Raw genomic sequence first — 17,833 nt, forward strand, 5'->3', positions numbered from 1 at the left:
TCAAATATTTGGAGAGCATGCATGATCGGTTTCCGTATTCTGTCTCTATCTTTGTAGCCGTCTCATCGGACGCTGTGGTTTAGACATAAACTGATTTTATAAAATGGCAGCCTCTGTTAAGCCATGCAAGGAGCCTCTGTCTTCGATGGCAGCGCTCCACCTTTGCGCTGCTGTAGAAACAGAAAACTGGGAAGTGCTCAGGGGTATCATAATAGAAGAAAATGTAAACAAATTCATGAGACTAGTGGGACCATCTGGTGTAGGAACATCACACACGTATACTGGAGCCTTAGACTTCAAGAGCATCTGAGTCTGAATAGATGGAGAATGCACTGCCACTATAGAGTTGCTTTTTCTCATCTCATGTTTGCCTGTTTAGCATACATAAATATCAGCTGTCACAGTCACTGAAAGCATTTCATTCATGTTGTTTTTTAATACCCATCAGTATTTAGAAATAAGAAAGCAACCCCATAATCGTTTTCCTTGGCATGTCTGTTAAAAATCAAGAGACCCTAAGCAAATTTTATCGAGCTAATCAATGCTTTACTCCTCACACGGATCCACCGCTTAAAAAAAAAAAAAATGCTAAGTTATGTCTCTGGAGCATGTTTTAAATATATTTCTCAGAGCGTTGGGTGAGATTAGGTTAATCAATTTCAATGATTTCAGCTGGGGAGATCAATGGAATTAATTTAGAAATGTATTAGTAGAAATTCATGACACCAGTTCTGTCCTCATTAGATCTTCCTGGTGCTGCACCTAACTGCTGCACACCGATAGAATTGTGTGAAATTATGGTTTTATCAGCTCTTGCATTTCACAGAGTTTTATATTTGTTTAATTAAGACGAGTATGACGTTCTAATTAAACATCACTAAAAGCCAAATGTAGCTAATGCTTAGTATCTTTTATCTTTTCTAATAGCGAGCGTGTCAGGCTGTCAGCCTGGTTAACAGATTGTAGGCAATACAAGAACACTCATATCCAGGATCGATGTCAGAGCATGACTGTTACCATCAGACTGTTTTCCTGGGTCACTTTTGTCCATGCTAGCAGCATGGCTAAAGGGATGACAATGGTGTCTTGGTCAACCAGGTCCAGACTGAAATACCTCAGTAACTATTGGCCGGATTGCCATGAAATTTTACACAGATATTTTTGGAAAGTAGTTTTGATGCCTAGTTTTGCAGCACAGTGATCAGCATTGTTGCCTCACAGCAAGATGGTGGGATCGACTTCTGGTTCAACTGGCCTTTCTGGATGGAGTTTGCATATCCCCCTGCGCTTATGTGGGTTTCCTTTGGGTGCTTCGGTTTCCTCCCACATCAAAAACATGTTACGGCATGACACGGCAGCTGCCCATTGATGGGTTAAATGCAGAGACTAAATCTGACTGTATAATTGTATATGTTGCAATGAAGTTGACCTTTCACCTTCCCTAAACCTAACCAGACTGCAGCTGAAAACTGAAATTAATCAAATAGACTTCATAAAGCCTTTCTTGCAGAAAGCCCTGAAGGCTAACTTCTTCTAGTACCTATAGTTTGGATAATCAGATCCTCAAAATGCACATTAGAAGAAGGAAAAGCAAAACATTGTTATCACAATAACAGTCTTTGCTCACATAAATTGAGAAGAAAATAATATTTTACTGGGGCTTTAAAAAGTATAAAATTCACAATTGCTGTCATTTTACAATATCAGCGTTTAACACCAAAGAAAATTATACTGTTGAAAGTAGTGAATAAACTTTGCCCAGTCCTATTTATTTCAAAATTATAGCTTGAATTATGTGTTTTCATGGTGAATCCCAACTGCCTCTGACCAGACAGCGAGTCCCTTTGTGTGACACAGCAGTGACTCATGGGGGCCTCCATGTTGTCCCATGTGCTGGAAGGCTGGATGATGTCCAAGCTGCTTAGCCTGAAGGCGGCCAAACTTTCTCTTTCTGTCCCCGCTGCAGGGTAGGCTGAGGATATCAGCTGGCATTAGGCTGACAGAACAATCCCTTTAAGATCTCGGGCAACTTTATAGTCGGGCCGCATTAAATTTTTTTATTATACTGACCTTTGGGTTGTCGTATTTTTTTATATTTATTAGTCGAGAACAGCAGACAGAAACTGCTTTGCTGAAATTAAAATAATTGAGCTCTCTGTTCATCACTCATTTTTCACCAGCTGACACTGTCACTTTGACTGCTCAAGTTGAAGAAAAATAAAAATCGCTCTCTGAAAAATCAATACGGAAGCTGTCATGGCGCCATTGATTACTTCTAATTTAAATCTGTTTGAGCTACTCAAGGCTTTCTGTTTTCTCTTCCTTGTGGCTTCAAACCTTTGTTTAAGTCTGAGTAAATTTTAAGCAGCACAGCCCCACACAGCAGGACAGTGATGGATTGGTGGGTTGATGGTGAGATTATGCAGGTGAGACAGCTCCAAGCCTTTAATCCCACGCTCTTTTCAGGGAAACTGTGTGATGGCTCTGCTCTGTTTGTTGGATTTTGCTCTGAAGATGTGATTTTTTTTTTTCCTTTTTTTTTTTTTTAAGCATTTATAGAAAAGTCAGGGCAGGGGACCAGATGCACTTCTTTAAATGTTTGAGACTGAAGAATTGCAACCACCGTGATATAGTGACAGCTCCAACACAGAGAACATAACCAAACCCTGTCGGTATTTATGTTGTGCTCTTCGTTGTCCCTTTGAGAATTTCACAGCAATGCTCAGCGGAATGAAATCATACATTTAAAGAAGAAAAGCCATTTCCCCCTCCTGCCAGCATCCCCTCAGTAGGCATGCTAGTGCATACTAATTAAACGCCAGAAATTAATTTGAGTGAAACCTAACATATCGGGAAAGAGAATGCACAGGAGGAGACTGCCACACAGTAGCTTTTTGTCACTGTGCTTGGTGATTACCAGCAGTGGTTCGGATTGCCTGCAGAGGGATTTGCAACCAGCAGGAGAAAGGGGATAAAATAGTGCCAAGAATAAAAGGCAAGGTTCTGGGCAGCCTTCACTCATGACTGTCCTGAGAATTGACCACTCGGGCTTGGGTGGGCAAAGTGAGTTGAGTCGGAACTAATCCTGAACTAAAGGAGCCTCTTCTCTGGAGCCAGAGCATGGTAGATGAGGGACGTCTGCAATCTGGGGTCGAGAAAAGACAGCTTCATGGATTTGGTCTGCTCTGTTGTAAAAGTCAAGTTGAGGGGCGCAGATAAAACCGTGGAGGCCCACTGGTCTGCGAATACACTGAAAACAATTGCACACTGCTTATTTTTTGGGCATTTATTTGATTCGCTTCCCTGTTTGTTCATGTTGGTTTGAGTTTCCTGGTGTAGCGATTCCAGTGAGTACATGGGATTTGCTGGGCATGGGTGGGTGGGTTTCAGGGAATGGGCTGCGTGAATGAGTTAATGTAGCGTAGTGTGCACCAAATTACACTTAGCACAGAAAGGGAGAGAGCTCAGTCAGAACCAATTCTCCTGTCCAGAGCGCTCTCTCCTCAATTACCACCCAGTTCCAGGGGGCTGGCACTATGTGAAGGTGACAGGGTGCACCTTGGGAGTACTGTCTAGGTTTGATAAAGCACCAGCAAGTCAGAGTGTAGCATCCAGCTGGACTGCACTCTGAGGAAGGCAAGCTGCTTTGAACACAACAATTACAACAAAATGTGCCCTACTTACAGCGTGTTTTTTATTATTGGGAGTCAGTAGACCTGTGATGGGACCTTTGTCATTATAGAACCAAGTGTCCATTAAGTCAGAAGACGTACAGAGTTTAAAGGTGCACTAACTGCTTAGGCTGAATGGTAATGTGCAAGTGGTTGCATGTTGTGAGGAACTGCAGTCTTGCCCAGCTTTATGAAGCGTTTTAGCAGTTTTCAGCTCAGTTTTGGTCTTTCAGCTCATCATTTTACTGTTTTTATTAAGTCTCGTCACTTTTGTCAAACACATGCCCAGTAGGCAGATGTTTTCAGTAATAAACACACTGCATGCCAAATCTTAGCAAGCACGAATCAGGACGGGTCTGACACTAAACTTTGGCCGATACCCAGTACTGAGCCATCACTAGTGAAAAAAAAAAAAAAAAGTTACCAATAATGAAAATTCTTGGGTAAGTTAGGCACCCAAACTACTTTGTTAGGTTTAGAAAAAGATAATTATGTCCTCAAAACAATCAACATCAACTACTGGTCTATAGGGCTGGTATTGGTACTTCATACCTTTAAGGTGTTGATTGAATTAACCCACTACCAAGTAGAATAGAAAAACTTCTCCAGTCAAGTGAGACCTGCATTCAGTTCCTTTGGTACCTGTATCTTGCACATAATGCATTCTTCATAAAGAAGAACCTTCAAACTGAATGAACTGAATGTACTGAATGAAGTCCTTTATTGGTACTGGTATCGCATTTTTTTTTTAACAATACCCAGCCCTATTGGTCTCTGCTGATGTAAAAGTCCCATATCTCCTCCTAACACAGACTTTCTCTCTCTTTATATAATATTTGTTCTTTTCTGCTTTGAAAGTTGTACTGATTGCCACAAAATATATTGACAATTTATGTCCATGTACACAAATCTATCCGTTGCATTTTGTAGTGATGGCAGTCTGACACCACTGCTCCGATATGTGCTTCAAACTCGATACTATATTTCCATTGAACTACTGCTTCGATGCTTGCTTTGGTGCGGACAAAATCACGTGACCTGTGACGTCCGAAGCAGCAGCTGGTTCGTTCTCTTGGTAAATCAGCTGAGTGTGTGAACGTGTGTCACGTGTCACGCATCAGTTATGTTTATCTGTCTAATTAGACTGCACCCCTCCACGCTTCACCAATAGAGGTCACTGGTTTTCACCGAAGCTTCGAGTAATGAACCTATTTTTGATTCAACAGGCTGAAGTGGTTCAAAACTTCTCAAAAGCTTCATTTTCATGGACCGTCCTGACCCTGGGCTAACATTTCATCCCATTTGGATACTCATTGTTACTTCAGTAGACATGGCATTGGCTTCAAAACGGAGCAGAAAACTATGTAAGTGTTCATTTTATATGCTTTCAAACAAATCTCTGTATCATCAAAGCAGCCGTTTACATACAGCATTTTGTTCTAAAATCTGTTGTTTTATTCAGGTCAGACAGTAGCAGAAAATGACATTTACCTTTGCGGCTAGATGAATAGATTGACCATTAACAAGTGAGAGTAGAAAGCAGATGTGTGCATATTTTCATAGCTTCTAAAGCTTTCAGCATATCCTCAGTGTAGGCTGATGGGGTAATCCAATAAGAGCCCTGTCTCAACACAGTGAAATGCTGAGGGGGAGTAAGGCACGGTGCCTGAGGGCCTCTGCCTCTGTCTCTAATGAGGGAAGAGAGAGGCGGATGCAAGGTCTCTGCTTCACAGACAGCACAACAGGCAACTAGTTAACCCTCTTCATTCTGCTCAGCATATATCTAGCTTCCACCCCTGCGTTCCAAGGCCCTCCATCTGTCTCCACAGTTCCAAAGCTCACTCCTCCACAGAGGAAAGACTTAGTCCTCCAGCCTGCTTGTACCTAATTTAGAGAGCTGCTGTGTGGAAGCTGCCCAATCTACCCCCCCTCTTTGTCTGACAGCTTATGATTGTCTCAGCAAGTCAACTTCCATACCTGAAACGTGGTGCATGCTCCTGCAGTTTCTGACTGCTGCAGCAGTATCCCTCAAGCCAGTCAGTGGTGCTGTTTTCAGGGAGGTATAAGAGACACAATCAAAAGCCTGGAGCTTTAATTACACCCAGTCTGTCTTGAGTATCATAAGCAACCAGCCACTAATTACCTCAAGTTCTGGTGCACTGTGCTCCTGCTTATACAGCAGTATAAAGACCCAACTGATGAGAACAGACCAAGCGTTGGACCCAGTGATGAGGGGATGCAGAGAGGGAGCTTTCAACCCCGATCCCTCGGCGTAAATTACGTAACAATATAGTAAAATATTCATGACACACCATGGGGACGGAATCCTGCCTGCTCTGAAGTGCTGAGCAAACACTTCACCCTCAGCCACTCAAAGACTGTGAGGAGGATAAGGAAAAGCCCAAAAGTGAGGAGCTGAAAAACAATTGCGAGCATGAAGCCAATTACAGTCAGAAAACAAATTCTTCAAAATCTTCCTCACAGAGTCTTGTGAGAATGGCAGCGTTAGTTCCAAATATATACGGGTGGTATGTTATGTTTAGGTTGTATGCTTTCATGCATGTGCTCTTTGTGTGGATTAAATCATCAAATAAACATGAAAACTGGATCAAGCAATTCAAAAAAAAAAAAAAAAAAACACAGTGCCAGCACAAAGCACCTAAAGCCATAAGCAGTTAGCAACCAGCACCTCATAACAGCTCTGTCATGTTTTAATCATTGTACAAAACAATCTAGATATTGTATCGTATACAACAAAGATGTTCAACCCTGAAGTTCAGGTAAAAAAAAGAAATGGGTTGAAAGGTTGAAAGACGCTAGGCCCAATTTTTGAAGTCATTAGAGGGAAGTGGTGAGCGGTAAAACCCTCCCCGCCACTCAAGGGAGTCCTACTTATGGTTTTTATGTGACTTTAATGATGGAGAAAACAGCCAGAACCTGCCGAGCCATGTCGTGAGAGTACAACCTTAGCTTTACTTATTAGTCAATATCCTTACGGCAAGAACAGAGGATTGGGTTTAATTGCAGCAGAGTGGATTCTGATGGGTTTTGCTGACTTTTTACACTCTGAAATTCTAAAAGTGTTTTTGCAAAAAGGCCATCTTGAAGGTTTACAGTGGCATCTACTTAAAGGAGAAATCCACCCAAGGATAGTCTTATGTTGTTAGGTCTTTTTTCTGTATTTGTTATCTGTGTCACATGTTATTTCATTTTGAGAACACCCACTCACCCTCACCCTCATTCATCTTCCTCCTATTCAGTTTGTAAATAGCTGTCTTTCCCTATAGTGCCTTATGACATCTACCAGAGAATGAGATGATCTTTCTATCATATCTGTCTCACCAGAAGTTAACGTTAGAATTTTACACTGGCTCACATAACCTGCAAAGTTGTGTTATAGGGAAAAATATGTATTTATATAAATTCACCAGTACAGACATGTAGGAAAACTTGGCACAGTGTTTTTAACATGTACATCAGCCAATCAGCTGCCAGAATGTTTTTAATGAAAAGCCTACGACACAACCTTTGACCCTTGAGACGTCACTCATCTGATACACTCACAAGCCAGTCTCTAAACTCTTTGACACTAAAACTTTAATGCTAAAACTGGATGGAAACAATAAGAGAGTAAAAGAAAAATGAAAACTCAAATTGTGGACAACATATCATCGAAGGAGGAATTTAGCATTAGGAGGAATTTGGTGTGATCAGAAACTGTGATGTTGTCAGTGGCTTTCCTGCTTTTAAAAAGTGACAAAAGTTATTCACTTTTGATTGCCACAAAGTATTGTTATTGAGGAAACACATTAATAACTGCAGGAGCACTACTTTTCCAAGAACACAAGTAAGTGCCTTTGTATGTCACAGATTTCTTTGCGTAACTTTTATGAACAGGTCCAGATTTCACCTGGAGATAATTATGGGTAAAAGGTCAGTTCCAGGTGTGGGTTTGTAAAACTGCACCTGTTATAGAGTTTGATTCATGCCTCCCACAGCATAGAGAAAATGAAAATTCAGCCAACTTAATGTCTACTTCTCTACAACATCCCCATGGCTGACATTTTAATAGTTGTGGGTTCTTGTTTTTGCAATAGTATTGCATTGCCTTGCAGCCCTGTCTTAAAACAATAACACTTTTTTTTTTTTTACCAAAAGTAAACAGCAATCAGCAAATTGCTTCTTCTTCCTTTAAATGCCTATTTTTTCTAAGAGTCACCTGAACAGAATATCAAGATAATTGTGCTAAATGAGACAATGCAATCAAGTAAACTCAAACCTGATGCAACTGTGTAGAACAGAGGATGGTGAATGGTGGAGATGATGAGCTATATTAAGCACAGTGGGAACATTTTATCAACTTGTTTACATTATTAAATTTGTTCGCAGGATGATTAAATCCTGAAGAGAAAATTACAAAAACAAAAGCACAAATTAATTAAAACAAGGAGTGATATGAATCTGGTTCACTGCAGTAAATTGAAATACAACTACAGGGTCTAGCTCATGCATATGCAATATCATTTCGTGACCTGGTGTAGTGTTAATATTATTAAAAATATTAAACCCAGGAGTGTTCTTTTCACCTGGGGCCACATCTGGGCCCCATACAAATCAAATTTCCATGGGTTCTTGTTTTCCTATCAGTGTGATTCATGAAAAATGGTTCCGCCTGTCGAGTGCAAAACAGAAGATAAGTTGATTAAAGGCTTTAAAGCTTACCAGCTCTCTACAATGTTTATTTGAAATATTACAGGAATAAATGAGTAAAGAACGATGTTTTTTAAGAAAGGCTGCCACCAGTGTTGGGACTGCTTTTGCTTTTTCCTTGCTGTAGAGAGCACTGCTCTTTACTTGGTAGGTGGTGTAACGTTGTGAAAACTCACGTTGAACAAAGAAAGAATTTAAAAGAAAGAAAGAAAATGAGAAGCTGGGGAAAGCCGCCGTGTGTCTGTTATGTAGTGTTTTCAGATTCAGTTCAGTGACAGTGTTCAGTGACACTGTGAGGTTTGTGTTTTACAGACAGGGTTGATGAAGCATATTCTGTCAGATTTACGCTGTATGAACAGATTCGCTGTTCGTTTAGCTGATTGGAGGTGTTCCAACATGTGCTGCTGAAAAAATGGCTGCAAACATCTTGAGCCTGACGAAGGTTGGACAACTCATCGCTGGTGCACAATTCATCATGACAGTGTTACATATTCAAACTGGAGAATCCCAGCAGTTGTGTTTTTCATATTAGATTTTTAACTCCTTTAGGCGAATTGTGATTTGTGATTCTGCCTGGGCAATAAAACAATGTATGTATCAGCAGTAGAGACTTGATCAATAGCAATAAGAACATTTTCAATAGTTTCACTTGCATTAAATGTAAACCGTCATGAAAGCACATAATGAATATGCCCTGGCTCATAAACAGCTCATCACATTCCTTGACAGTGGAGTGTGTTACAAGTGACATGCAAACAACCAATCATGTAACAGTTGTGTTGTTCGGTTGTGCTGTCGCCATGTGACACAACAACAGACACAGTATGGTGTGAGAAACTGAGTGCAAGGAGTGAGGAAATTCCTCATTGTTCATGTTCATCACCCAACCCGAAATTGTTAGCTATATCAATAAAATTGACTCGACTATAAAAGTAGCATCACTTTGAACAATCTGCCTGTTTACCCTGTTTTATCCTGATGTACTACCACGCCATGTTGACGAACCTGAAATGTGTCACTGACACAAGAGCTGGAATGTGTGTGAAAGCCGGCGACTTTTTCCCCACGTTAGCCAATGACAATCCGCCATTGGAGGTGGATGCATTTGCACATGATCTTTTACCTAAAAGCATTTTTTTTGCTTTTCCCTCCCTCATCTGATCCGACGCAGATAGTCAGACAAGGGCGCCTTTTTCTGCAGCAGAGCTGTGACATGTAGAACATGCTCAGCTAATGGCTGCTTCCATTACCTCTCACTTCTTGTATGATGTCAAGGACAGACTGGAGATTCTAGCATTGTATCCAGCAGTGGCACAGGGCCATTCAGTGCTTGCGCGATCGTCCAAGATAACTTCCAACTGTAGGGAAAGAAACCGAGGCACAAACACTTGAGCTTTCTGCTACCTCTGCTGGAGGCTTGTTTGTGAGCCACATCAAAGTGTGTGTATCAGCTACATCTACAGCTACCTACATGAATCTCTTGGAGGGAGTTTTTAGTAACCATCTCTTGCAATATTGTGTTTCTCTGTCCCTCTGTGGGATTTGTCCTTCGTGCTCAAGGCCCTGTCAAGCAGGCTGTTCAAGCCCAGTGGGCAGATACCTCTAAGGCCATTGTCCATCAAACAAGGATTCCTGCTCTCCCTGACCTCAGCTGAGAGGGTGAATAATTTGTGCACCCTTTCAGTCCATATCAGAGTCTGAGTGGAGCTACGCTCGCACACAACTCATTCTTTGCCCAAGAACACTGAGTCTTGGACGGAGCAGCTCACTGCCCTTTAGAGAAGAAAAAACTAAATAATTTGTTCCCACTGCAGGATTTGGCATGCCATTTGGAACACACAACAACTCATTGGCAAAATCCTTCCCAAACAGAGGCTTGCCAATTAGCTGTGTGAAGACGTCTCACAAGCCTGTGAGTGGACAGGCCCTCCACTGGTGATTCATGTGCCCTCCACAAGCAGTCTGGCGGCATTAACAGCCTTGTTTGGTGGAACATTTTGGGGGTGGAGAGCTGTTGTGTAATAGCATAAGGTGTGGCAGTCATTCCAGGTATTTAGGCCTTTCTGGATCCATGCTCAGCACAGTCATGAGGAAAATTTGTGGATTACTGTGAGCCATACCAAGTCGATAAAGATGGCATGGATAGGGTAGCTTATTTTGTACTTTTTGGTGATATATTCATGTCTCTCTCCCTTCCTTGCTGGCCTCTATGCTAAGACAAGACCCATGGGTGTCAGGACTTCCTGAGCAGTGTTGCTATCTCCTGCACCATGTCGTAGACCTGGTTGTTGATGATGTCCTACTGTGGCAACATCGCCCACAGACTTGGTGCATATATAAACCAGAATCCTGTGCAGGCTGTGCAAGACATATGACATAGGGAGCTGGAACAGTGCACTGACCAACTTACTGTTTGCTTTGACAGTGCTGAGAAAAGAGACAGTTCCTGTGTGAAACACGTCACCAACCTTCTTTTCACTTGGTGTTAAGGCTAATAAGAATGCTGCACTCCCCTGATGGTGAAAGTTGTGTGACAGGGTTGCACTTGTGGATGTAGAGGACTAGAACTTGTGATGGCTGGATCCTGATGCCAGCCTTGTGTCACGTAGCTGTAAAAAGGCAGCAAGGATATAGGAGTGCCGCAGTTATTCTGGTTGACTTCTGGACATGTCAATCAGGATTTTGACCTGGTGTATTGTACATTCCACCCTCTTGCCCTCTGCTAAGCAATTAGTTGGCCCCAGAATGGCGGCAGATAGGTGAAACATTCCTAAATCAATGTCACAGCAGGAGACTCTGGCCTCTTCTTCTATGGGACCCTTTCAAAAGATGTTGACGTTGAAAGAACAGTGGCTACATATTGTATTTCTTAAGATGAGAACACCAATGGAAACTCTGTTTTCACTGCCACTTAAAAGCTAAATTGATGAGGAACAGGGAAAATAAGGCCGTTATTTATGCTCACCTCTTACAGCATTAAATAGATTCATACTTATTAATGTTTTATTCTCCATTTTCCCTCCACTTGATGCGCTGTATGGTAATGGAAATAGAGACCTGCAGGGATGACGTATTTAAGTCAGCGTCCCACTGATTCCCTGTACAAAAAGCCAATGGGATTATATTAGTGCAGAAAATAAGCTCTGTGGCAAACAAAAGTTCATGATACTTACACATTTTGTTCAGCAGGAAAATCTTCACAAATGAACACCAGCTTTCTGAGTTTTTGAAGCGTAAATGAAATTGCCTGAGGTATAAAGTTAAAGTTAAGCTTAAATGAACTACAGGATGGTCTCTGTGGTCTCATTTAGTCACTTGTAAGCAACCACACATAAAAGCTTCAAAATTCGCTAGTAGGGTATTTAATGACATATCCTATGTCTTAGAACAAAACATGAAAATAATAAAGTTTGTGTTAACCACGGACCTTATTTCAGGCAAATAACTAAAAACCCATTGACTTTGAGGAAGAAAACTGAAAAGAAAACTGTAATATGTAAACTAATCTTCAAGTTTTAGGACTAAATCCTGCAGCACACTATTTTAGACACTTTAACTGACACTACCAACTGATGCTGGGGAATCATCTCGTGGCTCTGCTTCAACTGTGTGAGAGCCTGACAACATCTGACCCAATTCTCTGCCATGTCCGAAATTCATCCAAATGTCCAGCGACCCATTGGGAGCAGCTGATTGGTCCTTGCTTCCCACCTGTGCACTGCACAGCAAACAGCGCCCGATGAATCTGAAATTCAGTCCGACTCACAAATGAGTCATGCAGCTCAAACATCGTGTCAGAAATGGATTCAAATCACATACCCAGTTCAAGAGTACTCACCTGTGTTCATAGAGCAAGGGTTACAATTAATAACCACTGTCTTCTTACTGTAGCTACTCTGGCATGGATGTTGGAATATTATGGAAAAAATGCAACCTGTTTTGAAACAACACTTATGCTCATTAGTTTGGTTGTGCCCTGTAGTTCCTGGTTTGACAGCAGTGAGCAGGTATTACAAAAGTCCTGTCACATATTGTTTATGTTCTGATTTGCACATAAAATTTGCATCTGGCAAGCCAACACAATGCAGAAGCTCATTTTTGCACTATATTCAATAGCAGTACAGTCAGCTCATGGTGCCATGCATGGCTTCCCTGAATTAATTAAGGGAAGGCAACATTAAGGACTCTTGGTAAATTAGTGTCATTAGAGAGGAGAATTATTGTGTAATGATCAGCACTTAGTTTTCTGGACATTGGGGGAAAAAATGTCTGAAACAAATGTGATTTAAGCTTCCGAGGAAAATAAAAAGGTCACAAAAAAGGCAATAAGAACTGGAAAATGTCAAATGAAACTGACTGTTTGTGTGTCCATGTTTATTCCATTACGGTGAAGTTTGCTTACAAAGTGTGGTGATGTTGACATGGTACAAAATCAGCATTAAGTTTTCTGTTTGTTTATATTGTTTTCAACTGTTCTCTAAAACCTGTTGTAGGCATTATGCTGGACACTCTTAAAGAGAAAGGTTCCATAAGGATGGTTCCTTAAGGACTGAAGTTCTTCCCAGAACATTTGCTTCTGAAGAACAAGTTTTAAAAAAGGGTTCTTTGTAAGGCTAAGGGTTCAACTAAGAATCGTTTTCATCCTAAGAACCCTTTCTGGAAAAAGAGTTCTTCAAGGATTGCTAAGATCCTTGATACTGAGATCCTTGAAGTGTTCTCAGTAGAACTCACTTTGCAGTTTGTAGAAGAAACCATTGGAATAGTAAATGGTTCTCAGAAGAACTTCCCAGGTGGGTTCTAGATAAAACCATCAGAATATAAAAAGGTTTTCAGAGGAATCTTCTTAGTGGGCTCTAGATAAAACCCTGGGAATATAAAAAGGTTCTCAGTAGAACTGCCTGGGTGGGTTCCAGATAAAACCCTTGGGGTATAAAAGGATTCTTGGTAAAAGCCCTGGTTGGCTGCTTGTTCTCTGTAGAACCCTTCAAAGGGGGGTTTGGGGTGAAACCTTTTACAGAAGGTTCTAGGTATATAAAGGTTCCACTTTTTACCTTTTTTTTTATAAAAGTTCCACTTCCACAGAGAATTCAACCTTGAACTCAACACAGAAGGGGTTCTATCAAAAAGGGCCCAGGTCGAAGAGCCCATTATGGTTCTACTTAGAAACTTCATCAAGTGTGTAGGGAATTCTCAAATATATGCGTGCTCTGCAGCCATGACCAGAATGATATTGAAGAAAAAGTGAAGTAAGAAGTAAGAAGCTGGAGGAGAAACTGACCTTGAACAGACGCAATATGTTGGCTACCATGATTGACACGGAGCTGGCAGATGCACCAATCACTCCCACCACTCGCTCAGGCTTAGTGATGATTGGCGGCCCTCCGCTGAGACACTTGACATCAGTTGAGTCTTTCTCAATCAGCGCCTGAACAAATGTCAGCGACTGTTCCAGAGCATGGGTGTCCCGGGAGCAGGTGTCCAGGATACGTGCCCCCAGGGTGATATTAGGCAGCAGCTCATTGTCATTATTGATACGATCCAGGGCAAATAGCATGGCCTCCAGCCTATGGATCCCTTTCTCCTTCTTCAGCTCTCCGCAGGCTTTGCCATCGTTTCCCCTCGCGTGCACTGGGAACAGCCCACCCAGAGATATGTCCCCGTCGATGCGTATTGAATTGAGGTGTGTGTGGCCCGGCATTTTGGGTTTGGCTGCCAAGGCGATCAAGAAATAACAAGCCAGCAGCAACACCCAGCAGCAGACACTTCTGTGGCAGCCAATCCACGCTCTCTCAAAGCCTCCTCGCAGAGTCATAATGAAAGGCTAAATCCGCATCCAAACACAAATTCAAGTCCTTTGAAAATGAAAGAGGTGTGCACACATAAACCCACACACACATACAAATGTCCTGAAGGTAAGCCGCAGTGTTTTTCAGAGCACAGTCGTCCTCAGAAGCCTCTTCTCATGGTTTCTAGCTCTGACACAAACTCAGTAATACTAATTATGCAGCCTCACTCTCTTTATCTTCCACGCTTTCTTCTTTCCTCTTTGTGTTTCGCTCTTTTCCCACACCTGAGAGCTGTGGCTACACGCAGTAACTAAACGGTACGGGGCGAGCCGAGTCGGGAGTCCACAGAGAGCGTTCTCTTAAGGCGAGAACAAAGGTGTGAAGTTGGCCTCTCTTCTCTGTTTCTCCAGAATCACTCGGGTGCATTTAGCTCTCTTCTCTTGGTCCTTCAAGCAGGCAGGAAGTCACAGGAGGACCCAGCGAGTTCTACAGCAGGCTCCTGCAAAAAGAGAGGAGACGTGTTAGACACTAAGCAAACAACAGAAAGAGAAGAACTTTGTATTTTCTAAAAAAAAAAAAGCGAAGTGATAGATGAAATAGAGTTCTATTGATCGGATCAACAATAGATTTCTCCATGTGTTTATGCAGGTTTTCCTTGTATGAGTCTCCAACACAGCTCAGGTTTTATTGTGAAATCTCCCACAGAGCCTTATTTAAGTCAGTGGATGGGAGGCAAGCTGCTATGTCATGCTCTCCATATTTTAATTGACATCATATTCAGAACTGCACAGCACATCTGCATTCATTGGACAGTCACAGCTCCCAAAGTAGTCTCTCCATCCTAAAATTCAGGCAGAAATAATACCTGGACCCAGCTCTCCGCACAGGAAATCTGTTCTGTGTTGCACCCATGCTTCAACTGCTTTCAGAGCACTGCAATGAATTATTTCTATGTGCCTTGAGCATAACTGATTCGCTGCTGCCTGGCACCCTTCCATAGACTTCATAACCGCACACTGCTCTGCTCATGTAGATTCTCTCCAGAGTGTTTTACCAAAAGGTTATGAAATATACTGCTAAATTAAGAGCATGGGATTCTGATAATCAAAGAAACATTTTTCCTCGAGCTGTGAACATATCTGCTCATCCCTCGTTGACTGTCCCACCTCCTGTATCAACAATGGCACAGGGTAGTGTGTGTGTGTGTGTGTGTGTGTGTGTGTGTACATGTATGTGTGCGTTCTCTCTACTGTAGGCTGGCTTCCTCCACAGTGCTGGACTAATAAAACGGTGGATCTGGACACAGTGGGAGAGGCCTGCAGCTCTCTCCCTCTCTCTCTTTCTCTCACTCTATTGGCCATCACACACACGCACACACACACACACATATCTGCCAGGCTTGACTTCATGCTGCTTTTGTATGCTAACATACAGCCTCCCACCGTGCTGCGGCCTGTAACAGAGGACACAAAGGGCAAAACCTCGCTCAGGATCAGAAAGTTGTGCTGCACTGGAGCAGCTGTCTACCCCACCGCTGTGTAGCCGTGGTATTTTGCACTTATTTTAATGGTGATGGAGGTGTAGCTGACATTAAAGGGACAGTTTAGATTTTTTGGAAGTGGGGTTGTATGAAGTACTTATTAATCAGGGTTGCCTGGTCTGTGTTTCCCCCGTAGAATTGGGTTTCTTTTGAAGTGTTGCCTCAGGATGATTTTTTGTCCACTGTTTGGGTGGACATATTTTGCATGCAAATTACATTAATAATATTTCTCAATGGACATCCAGTGCACACAGAGACCTGGCACATGTCACATGCACACCCACATAAACACACAAACGCGGCTCTCTGGTGCCTACTGGTGCCATGGCTGGTTTTGTCACATAGATCTGGCAAGGAGAGGCTGGTCAGCATGCTCCCAGTTTGGAGAAGTCAAAAAATCAACACCAGTTTGAAGGTACAGAATATTAGAATATTTTAAAAGCTTTACTTCGCCATCAGACAGCCTTCCCTGTCGGGAAACAGCTGTTATATAAGCCATACATCGCTGTCTCTAAACCCACTAGACTCTATAAGCAAATGAGTCATTTTACCTTGCAGAACACAGACATTGTTGGTTTAATGCTGCCTGAAGTTGTTTTTTTTTCTTATTGTGTGACTTTTGTATTTTAAAAGGATATGTCACTAAAGTCACACAATAACACAAACTAACAAATCGAGGCAGCTTAGACGAGCAGCTCCTGTGTTCTATGAGGTAAAATTACTGATTTCGCCTATGGAGTCTGGCAGCTATAATGTCAGTTTCCCATCAGAGAAGGCTGTCTAACATCAAAATCAAGTGTTGACTATCGATAAGTACCTCATAAAACCCCACATCAAACTATCCCTTTTAATAGCCCTTTTTTCAACATCCTTTTCTCTAATGTTGAGTATGTATTTGTCAGACTATCTCATTGGAGTGGAGGTGTCGGGAGATTTGCCCCAGCTCATGAATTAATGATGGCTTTGCTGACTGCAAGTCGCATGTGCATCTTTGCTTTCTTTTTACTTTGGACATCAAATCAAATAATAAAGATGCACGGCTCTAACACTACACAGTGGCCTGTCTTGTGCAGCTTCTCCCATCCTGCTGGGAACCAAAAGGAGATATTTATATCATCCTGCACAGATCATCCCCCTAAAACACTGCATCCATAATGGATGAAGGCCTACCAGTCGCTGCAAAACATCTCGTTCTAGGGGAGAGCCTCAAACAGAAGGAAGAGGAAAGGGCGGCTAAGTAGGCTTGGCCTTTTGTAAAAGAGCTGAAAACAGGTCAAAGAGGTAGAAAGAGAAATGGCTGCACACGCACAAAGGGTAAAGATGATAAAGCAACACCCACTACACCTACTTTCTAACCACCATTAACACTTTCTGCTCTATGTTTTGTGGACCATTATGATTCGGCAGTGCACTCCACACTTTATTCTGAAAAGGTCTGCAGCAGGGGTGGGCCCCAAGACTAGTTTTTTAATTTGACCATCATTGTGGACATTGGTAATAATGTTGTTTAATAATCTTCAGTGAGATCATAATCCCGGCCTGAAAATTAAGAAGAAAAGCCGTGGGCAAGAAATGTTCTTACTTCAAGTCAGCTTATCCTTCATCATTGTGATCACACACCAATAAACCTACAATCGAGATAATTACATTGCACCGTCTTGAGTGCAGGACATCACTCTGGTAATTGAGTCAGGCTTTAAGAATAAGCCTTGGCATCTCTGAGATGAAGTCCTCCCTGCCTCTCGAGATCTTTTTTGGAAGGGGGTGGACAGCAGTGCCCCTTCACTGTCATCACTCTGAGAAACACTGCGTGCACACTGGCAGCTTTACCAGATGTTTAGTCACAAGGCCCAGATGGGCAGAGCAGATAAACATCAGCTGTCTGCAGAGAGCAGGAGTTTGGGGAAATTGCAGAATCCACACAGCAACCGTCTCCCCTCACTGTGACGAGGAGGAACTCCGGCTTCCTCTGCACTCGACCACAGTCCCCTGTTGCTGTGTGCACCGCCTCACTGATGGCTGACAGAGCTAAAGGTTTAACTCCACTAAAAACAGAATTACACTCTGTTATAGAATAAACTTTGGAACATAGTATTTACTGGAGTGTGTCTATAATTTATGAGACA

At 42.2% G+C, this 17,833-nt stretch overlaps 1 protein-coding gene across 1 annotated transcript in view; it reads right to left on the bottom strand.

Moving 5' to 3' along the window:
* LOC146324947 (metabotropic glutamate receptor 4-like) overlaps window positions 1–17,833 on the bottom strand; it is a 257,298-nt gene that overhangs the window by 161,884 nt on the left and 77,581 nt on the right. The window contains exon 2 of the mRNA XM_084720616.1: window positions 13,660–14,666. Within this exon, the coding sequence (XP_084576742.1) occupies window positions 13,660–14,193 (534 nt within the window). The 5' untranslated portion in view covers window positions 14,194–14,666. The remainder of the gene's footprint in view (window positions 1–13,659; window positions 14,667–17,833) is intronic.

Source organism: Lutjanus erythropterus, chromosome 6 (genome assembly GCF_056507025.1).
Source record: "Lutjanus erythropterus isolate fLutEry1 chromosome 6, fLutEry1.hap2, whole genome shotgun sequence".
In the NCBI taxonomy this organism is placed as follows: domain Eukaryota; kingdom Metazoa; phylum Chordata; class Actinopteri; order Lutjaniformes; family Lutjanidae; genus Lutjanus; species Lutjanus erythropterus.